Source organism: Salarias fasciatus, chromosome 7, assembly GCF_902148845.1.
Source record: "Salarias fasciatus chromosome 7, fSalaFa1.1, whole genome shotgun sequence".
NCBI classification, from domain to species: Eukaryota; Metazoa; Chordata; class Actinopteri; order Blenniiformes; family Blenniidae; genus Salarias; species Salarias fasciatus.
In genome coordinates, this window is record NC_043751.1 from 1,266,253 (window position 1) to 1,274,409 (window position 8,157).

General features: G+C 52.1%; 1 protein-coding gene across 2 annotated transcripts; it reads right to left on the reverse strand.

The window, feature by feature from the left end:
* Window positions 1-1,077: 1,077 nt before the first annotated feature.
* LOC115391789 (tRNA-dihydrouridine(20) synthase [NAD(P)+]-like) lies at window positions 1,078-7,530 on the reverse strand. 2 transcript variants are annotated; one of them, XM_030096139.1, is made up of 16 exons: window positions 7,458-7,530; window positions 6,734-6,871; window positions 6,594-6,639; window positions 6,424-6,515; window positions 6,296-6,339; window positions 6,019-6,079; window positions 5,894-5,941; window positions 5,749-5,814; window positions 5,576-5,646; window positions 5,085-5,171; window positions 4,550-4,718; window positions 4,311-4,432; window positions 4,081-4,221; window positions 3,586-3,673; window positions 3,376-3,449; window positions 1,078-2,068 (listed from the first exon to the last, which is right to left on the reverse strand). In XM_030096139.1, exons 1-16 carry the CDS (start codon window positions 7,461-7,463, stop codon window positions 1,846-1,848), a joined length of 1,476 nt encoding a protein of 491 aa, XP_029951999.1. In that variant the 5' UTR covers window positions 7,464-7,530; the 3' UTR covers window positions 1,078-1,845. The 2 variants fall into 2 exon arrangements, with proteins under 2 accessions (XP_029951999.1, XP_029952000.1); XM_030096140.1 differs by having other exon boundaries at window positions 6,734-6,868; window positions 7,458-7,495.
* Between the last annotated feature and the right edge of the window lie 627 nt (window positions 7,531-8,157).

Consider the following 8,157-nt stretch of genomic DNA (forward strand, 5'->3'; position numbering starts at 1 on the left):
GAAACTCTTGTCCCACAAAAAAAAAATGTACTTTAACAAACGACAAAATACTGTGTGTACACAACAAATGAACACAATGAAAAAATACATAACTGTAGTGAAACTCTTCTTCTGCAGATAAAATGGTAGATGATGGAGAACTTCATGTGTTTTCAATGTAATGGAATAAAACCTCTGCTTCACAGAGGCAGAAACACCTGAGCAGTGGTGGATGTTCTGGTGTTCTGCTTGTGGACAGGACTGTTGTTCATCTGGTAACAGACGGTACAAAGCACCAGTCATTTTAAATGCCTGTGTCCTGGAGGTTCCACCTTTCTTCAGTTATCTGACTGGAAATTGATCTATGAGATATATCCCAGGACCTGTACCTACCAGCTGTGGCCACTAGATCTCACTGTATGACAACAGAAAGCTGCTACAGCGCCATGGGAAATTCTACGGTAAAAATGTCACCGAAAAGAAAAATGTCAACAGCAGAATTTACAGTAAACACTAAATATAACGTGGAACACAAAGCAAGCATTTGAGAGATCTGTTTGAGAAACTTATGGAAAAGAAGATAAAAACGCTGAGGTTGACAGCTGGTTGAGGTTTATCAATCATGTCCTAACGTCTGGACAGGAGCAGTAGAGGACTGCTTTATTAAAATGTTCAGTTATTAAATGCTTTTCAAACCCTGCAGAATCTGTAACAAGTGCATTTTTTTAAATGTCATTTTTCTAGTATTTTATCATATGCATTTTTTCCTCTACATTCTTTTAGGAAGTCACGTTGAAACCCGATTAGAGTGTATATTTGCATAAATCCACCCAACTGTGATGTTCCTGATATCCGCTGCTGCAACTGAAACGGTGCAGCTCCTACTCAGAAAAGAGGTAATTCAGAGCAGTTTTAACACGGCCAGAGGCAAGACCAGTTTGGTGGACCAGTTTAGATGTTAAACTCACTGAGAGGTGATTTAAACTGAACTTAATGAGTGAAATAATCTGTTGTAACACTGGGAAGTCAGTAAATGTCATTTTTGCAGCTATTCAGTTTTTTAAAGCAGTAGAAATGGACTGGTTTTATTGGTGAACGCCACACATCATACATCCCAGCCTGGCCTAATAAACCGTCCTGGTTTCAGAGCTGGAATTTCCCAGCTGTCTTGAATGTAACACAGTGATGACGTGATTTCCCGGCTCCCTGAACGCAACACCGAAGAATGCCTTTCAATGTCGGGACACACACACACTCCACTTTTATTCAACTTCACACTGACGTCCTGCAGATCAGCTGCAGTCAAACCGACCAATCAGGGCGAAGGCTGAGCAGGGCCGCCGCTGCTCTCCAGCAAACACAAACAAACAAAGTTTTCTGCAAGAACTTATTTCATCTGGATTAAAATGTAAAAAAAATCTGCTGCTGCGGTCGTTCCTCCGCTGGTTCACATCAGACCGGAAGAGTTTGAACGGAAACAAATCAAATCGGCGACAATCAGGCAGCGGTGACGCTCCTGATCTCCGCCATCAATGAAGCACGGTGGAGGGAGCATCATGTCTGAGGGCTGCTGGGCGCCTCTGGGTCCAGACCGCAGCTTCAGGAGGAGGAAGACAGAGCTGGAGACCACAGGTTCAAACTGAGTGCTGCTGCTGGCCTCTCAGGAGGAGAGACGACCGCAAAGCTCTTCTGAAACCAAACAAAAAGAACGCCTGCTCTCGAAGGCACCGTGAGCGTCCGGCCCAACCGCCGCCTGGAGCTCCTCAGGCGGGAGGAGGAGGAGGAGGAGGAGATGGATCTCAGAGCAGGCTGGGTCCGGGGGAGGGAGCTGAGCGAGATCCGGTCCAGACGCGCTCCTCCTCGGGCTCAGACGGCGCCGGGGCCCCCGTTGCTCTGCGTCTCCTCCGGGACGGACGCCACGTGCGGCCTCTTCCGCCTGTCGGCCCCCGCCGGGCCGTCCGCCCTGCCCTCCCTCTTCCTCTTGCAGACCAGGCCGGACTCCCCCTCGCCGATCCGGCCCTCCGGGACGCCCAGGGTGCGGAGGCAGACGATGGCCGACGCCTGCTCGGCGAACTTCTTCGACTTCTCCCTGGAAACATGGAGGACAACGTGGAGCTCCTCAGAGAGAAAACCTCAGATTTCACAATCTGGCAACAAACGACTGTCCTTAAAGGTGCATTAAAGCTCGTGTCAGGACTTTCCGTTCGTTTCCAACGTATGTATCATTTTTCAACAGAGCTTAAATGTGTCAGTCTGGTTCGATACTACAATGTAATATTAGCATAAAGCAATATAAAAATGTATTTATGAGCCCCGCCTTCGTCTCATAGACCCCCATGTTATCCGAAAAAGCGCCAGTCAGCTTCAGCCAATAGATTTCGAGCTTCCGCATTCTGTGTTGTCAATCAAAGTGTGGAGCAGCCAGAGAGCACGGCCGCTCGCCCAGCAGAGGAGAGTTAGCTCTGCAGCAGCCGCCGCTCACCTCGGATATATCCACTGTCTGCTGAACATCCACCGGAAACAGCTGAACATGGAGGATGCTGTAGGACTCAGAGACTCTCATTTTCACCCGACAGATAATTCGCGTGCACAATTAAAGGGGCGTGGCTTGGTCGCTCATGAAAGCAGAGGGAGGGGGAACCTGAGACGTTGGATTAAAAAAAAAACCTCTCTCTTTCAAAACTCCGGACACGAGCTTTAAGGAGTTTGCACGTTTTATGCGAAACAGCACCCCCTGCAGGCCTTGGGCGTAATGCAGCTTAGTGAAAAAGTCGTCCCTGTGGCTCGCGTGCACGAAGAGAGGAACTCCTTCCTCACTCTTTTAGTAGCGCTCGAGTAATATTTAAGTGTCTTCTCCCTGGTGGAGTCTGTGTGGAGCTGTGGCAGTGCTAGAAGCCAGTCTGTTCTGACTTTCTGGAAGATCCTGCTCAGTTGTTGCTCATTAAGCATCTGGCGGAGTAATGGCGGACAAAACGAAACCTAACCAGCCGGAGCGCGCATTACGTCATTCCTTTCAAATTCTCCCCCAAAAAACTCTGGAGCCGGACCGGCACTGTGACTTTCAAGTGACAGTTTAGCGCTGTTAGAGGTACTGGTAATGAATATGTCAGGGCTCATTGTACACATCATTAAAAATGTGGAACATGTTTATGGTTGAAAATAAGTATTTTCAAGGTTGTAAAACTCCTTAATGCACCTTTAAGAAACACCTGGAGAAAAAAACCCCAAGAGAAAGAGAAACCTAAAATCTGTTGAATATATTTAAAACAAAAAGCTTCATGTGGCTCCAGAGCCCCGATCCACCTCCACACCGGACCCCCCCCCCTATGACCCGAGACGCTGCTCTCTGTGGAGGACTGGAGGAGGAACCGGGCTGAACGGCGGTTTGGCACTGACCATAAAGACGATCTGTATTTCCTCCCAGCTACGGTCACCGTGGACTGAAACGACCGATCCTGAGAGCGCTGCACCTGAAACACACACACACACACACAAACACACACACACACAGCTTCAAAAGCATTCACTATTTAAACAAGATTAACAAACCGAGTGAACATGGCTCTCGAACACGGCTCCCCCTGCCGGTGCTGCCGCGCGGCTCACCGTGTCGTACTGCGGCTGCTCCAGCTTCTCCTTGCGGCTCCACTCCAGCAGGAACATCTTGGGGGTGATCTGAGGAGGGTACTCTCTTCTGCAACACACACAGAAACACACACTCTTGAACGCTCGTCTTGAGCTGAGCAGTACCGCTGGCAGCCACCAGGGGGCAGTGTTGACAGCAGACTGAGCCCCTTCAGGTTCACTTCCTGTCTGTTGTAGAACTTTATTATTGACTGAACCTTTTATACTTCAGGAGAAACAACAAGGGGTAAAAATACACTGATAGAAATTACCTGATCAAATCTTTACAGGATCTAAACTCGTTTAAAGTGAAACACACTCAATTTCAACATTATGCTGTTTAGTTTTCCAGCACTTCCTGGTTCATTTCCGTTCTTCGCAGCATCAGCAGCAGCGCTGGCGGTGGCCTCAGGTCTCAGCGTCCGTCTGGAAGTCGTGGCTGTGGAGGTGTTGGTTCACGCCGGGCGTCAGACTGACCGTTCAAACCTGACCGCCATGGTGGTGACGTCTCCGTCCATGACGGGCCGCTCCGGCTGGCCGCCGCCCTGGGAGGCGTCTCTCCGGGCCTGAAGCTCGTCCTGGGTTTGCTGGTAAAACGCCTGCAGGCCGTACGCCTCGCTGCAACAGACGACACGTTACCGAGCGCCCAGAGCGAGGGGGGGGGGCAACACCAGGGTCCAGGACGGGGGGTCCAGGCGGTCCAGTACCTGATCTCGGCGTTGGTCTGAGAGGCCTGCACCTGCTTCCCCAGCACCGACTCCACCTTGTCCCGGAGCATCTGACACAGGCAGTACTTGGTGTTGAAGGCGTTGTTGTCGTACCGGATGGCCTGAACCGGAGAGCGGCTCGTGAGTCCCGGCGGACGGGGGACAGGGGACGGGGGACGGGGGACGGGGGATGGGGGAGGGGCTCGGGCCCGGGTGCCGACGGAGGAGGGCGGACTCACGTATCTGAGGTAGTCCTCCATCACCGTCTCCACGGGCAGCGGCCCCCGGCTGCTGAACACCGAGGCGTTCCACATGGCGGCCCGGGCCAGCATGACGGACGAGGCGCCGCAGGCCGCCCTGAACTCCGCCACGTCGGCGTTGGTCTTCACCAGGTCCAGAGAGCCTCCGCTGCAGCAGAGACATCAACCAACTCAGACCGGGACGTGTCTTAATGCTCCCGTCTCGACGGTTTCCAAACCTCCCCGTCTGAACAGAAAGGTTTTGGAGGAAGAAGTGTAAACACAACATCTCCTCTGAGTTCTGATGCTTTAATCAGACGACAGAGATTCCTAAATGTTGGGTCTCAGTCTGAACAGCGAGCATCATTTGTTGGAGACTGAAAGGAAACTTATCAGGTGTTCTCACAGTCCTGAGTCAACTGAACGACTGCATGACAAATAAATGAAGCTAGCTTAGCTTCAAGGATCAATTTAAACTGAGGCTTGACGTGTCCCGGGAGAGACGAGGCGCCGTGTGCTTTTCACAGGGACTCACTTCGCGATGACGGGGATGGACACGGCCCGAGCCACGGCCTGGATGTAGTCGCAGTGGACGGGGTGTCTGGGACGCTCCTCCTTAAACCTGAACCACACATGGCAGGACGGGGGGTCAACGGCAGGACGGGGGTCAACAGCGGGACAGGGGGTCAACAGCAGGACGGGGGGTCAACAGCGGGACGGAGGGTCAACAGCAGGATGGAGGGTCAACAGCAGGACGGAGGGTCAACAGCGGGACAGGGGGTCAACAGCGGGACAGGGGGTCAACAGCGGGACGGAGGGTCAACAGCGGGACAGGGGGTCAACAGCAGGACGGGGGGTCAACAGCGGGACAGGGGGTCAACAGCGGGACAGGGGGTCAACAGCGGGACGGAGGGTCAACAACAGGACGGGGGGTCAACAGCAGGACGGGGGGTCAACAGCAGGATGGAGGGTCAACAGCAGGACGGAGGGTCAACAGCAGGACGCCCTGATGGGGGGTCGGCTCACCTGCCGTGCACGGCCACAGCCGCCACGCCGGTCTTCTCGATCCTCTGCACCAGACTCACCGTCTCCTGCAGCTGAACACAGTTGAAGGTATCAGACAGGGTCAAAGGTCATGGAGTCTGCTGTGAATGTGTTAAAGCTGTGAATGCAGAGACCGGAGGGACGAGCGGACTCACTGAAGGCAGGATGCGGATCTTACAGGTCACCGGGATGGAGACTCCGGTCACCAGCTTCTTCAGGATCTACCACAGAAACACAGACAGCCGTCCCGTTTCAGCGCCGGAGCAGCGAAGGCCAGGCGGTGTCTGAGGAGGAACTCACCGCTTCGATCTTCTCAGGATCTGACAGGAGGGCAGCTCCCATCCCGCCCTGAGGGACAGCACGGGTCAGAGGTCACAGGTCAGGGGTCACAGGTGACGGCGCCAGCCAGCCGAGCCAACACTCACCTTGGTGGAGTACTCCTTTGGACAGCCCATATTCACATCCACAGCGGCCACGTCCTTCTCCCTGAGAGACAGACACAGAGTCAGCTGCACAGACTGTCCAGAGGCAGAGAGCGGCGCGAGGCGGCGGGCCGTGGCGTGAGGCCGTCCGGCGGGGAGCGGCGTGAGGCAGCGTTCCGCGGCGTGAGGCGGAGGGCTGCGGCGTGAGGCGGCGGGCCGCGGCGTCACTTCACTGCAGCTGTCTGCAGTTGATCTGCTGTGTACTCTGAACTGAACTCACACAAGTCGGGCCACAGCCAGCGCTCTGTCCGGGTCGGCAGTTCCCTGAAATACAGAAAGAAAAACGACACTCTCCTGTGGTTTTCTATCTCTGATAGCGACAGCCTGAAGTGTCGTTTCCCAGCTCACCATCTGAAACACGACTCTGTCCTTTTCCCTCTCGCAGGTCCGGAACATCACTCGATCGTCTGGAGCCACGAAATCCACCGTCTGCAGCACGTCTGAGGAAGCAACGGGGCAGTGAGAGGTCCAGGAGACATGCACATGCTGCCAGAAACCAAAGCTACACACACACTCACCATTCACCACTCTCTGACACTGGACCATCTTCAGGTCGATCAGCTCCTACAAGCAGACGCAGTCAGAGACATCCTGCTCTGAGACACCACGCCATCTTAAACACGCCACATCCGGATGAGGGGAAGGTGTTTGTCTTTACCTCACAGTAGACCACATCCGCACCGTAGTCCAGAGCCAGCAGCCTCATGGGCAGAGTTCCCACCCGGACCATGGGCGCCAGGGCGGTGACGTTGCTGAAGCTCAGCCGCGGTGCTGCCATGGTGGCGACTGAGTCCTGCTGAACCCAGCAGAGCACATGATCAGACAGATCGGATCATTTCATTCGTTCAGCTGCAGCAGACACATCAGGAGTTTTACATTCTGCAGATATGTTCTGTTTTCACAAACAGTGAAAAATCCTGACACTGGAAAACATCAAAGAAAATCAAATCAGTAACACAGCACAATACAGCAATTTCATTAAAGATGTTCATGTAAACTAATTTACTGTCAGTTCATTAGAGACGTGGACAGGGTGACTCTGTCGGCTGGTTAATTATACTTATTTGATTATCTCTGTCGGCTGGTTAATTATACTTATTTGATTATCTCTGTCGGCTGGTTAATGACAGCCGGGGTTTACTCTGCCACTGGGTTGATTATACACACATGATTGACTCTGCCAGTCAGCTGACTCCAACTCATTTTTATGAATGGGATTCATCCTGATGAAGCGCGTGGCTCGGCTAACAGTCGAGCTGCTCTTCCGAGGCTCTTTCAGCATAACGAGCTCTGCACGCGGCATTGTCACGTGCATCGCTGAGACGCCGGTACTCCTGTCAGCCTTGCGGACACTTTACAGACCCGGAGATGTTTGAACTCACTGTCATTAATGTGCTCCGCTCCCGGCTAGCTGTCCCGTGCGGCGTTCATGTGCTGGAAAACACAGCGTGCCGCTGACTTCCTGTTTGGGAATTTGCGTCATCACGAGACGCGCCGTATGTCAACGTCGCCATATTGGACCGGGCAAGTTGCCCGGTCCTTTATAAACTTTATTAGTATGAACTCTGTTGGAATCAGAAGCGTGTCGTTAGTGTATCTTGGATTTATCTCACTTCTGCTGTGATGCTGCATGCCGATAGATCAAAGCCTAAAATGTTTACGTTTCACAGAACACAGTTACTGGAAAAATGGCTACAATCTCACCCTAAAGTAAATTTTAATGAAAACTTCTGGTGCAGTGAAATATCCCATAACCTCTCAAGCTTTTTCATTCTGAATATTTTTCCATTCTCAGGGAGTCACATTAGTGGGAAGGTCTTAGTGGGAGAGGAGCCCCTGAAAGTTCACATCTCAGTGCAGATGAAAACCTGCAGGAACACTTGGACAAAATAGAAACTCCATGAGTGGAATGTATCCTGAAGATGTTGAAAGAAGTAATAAAGCAATATCAAATTACAATGTTGAGGTGGTGTGCATACGACTCTACTTTCCACCACATAGATTTGATGTCAGATTTAAATTGTGGATTACAAAATGGAAAACACCATGAAGCCACATCTTACAGGAAAATGAAATTCTGAG

Excerpts from the sequence above, each read along its gene's own strand:
- LOC115391789 (XM_030096139.1), bottom strand. Across the intron at positions 6,640-6,733 it reads CGGATGTGGTCTACTGTGAG|GAGCTGATCGACCTGAAGAT; the intron begins GTAAAGACAAAC and ends GTCTGCTTGTAG. Across the intron at positions 3,450-3,585 it reads AGCAGCCGCAGTACGACACG|GTGCAGCGCTCTCAGGATCG; the intron begins GTGAGCCGCGCG and ends TGTGTGTTTCAG.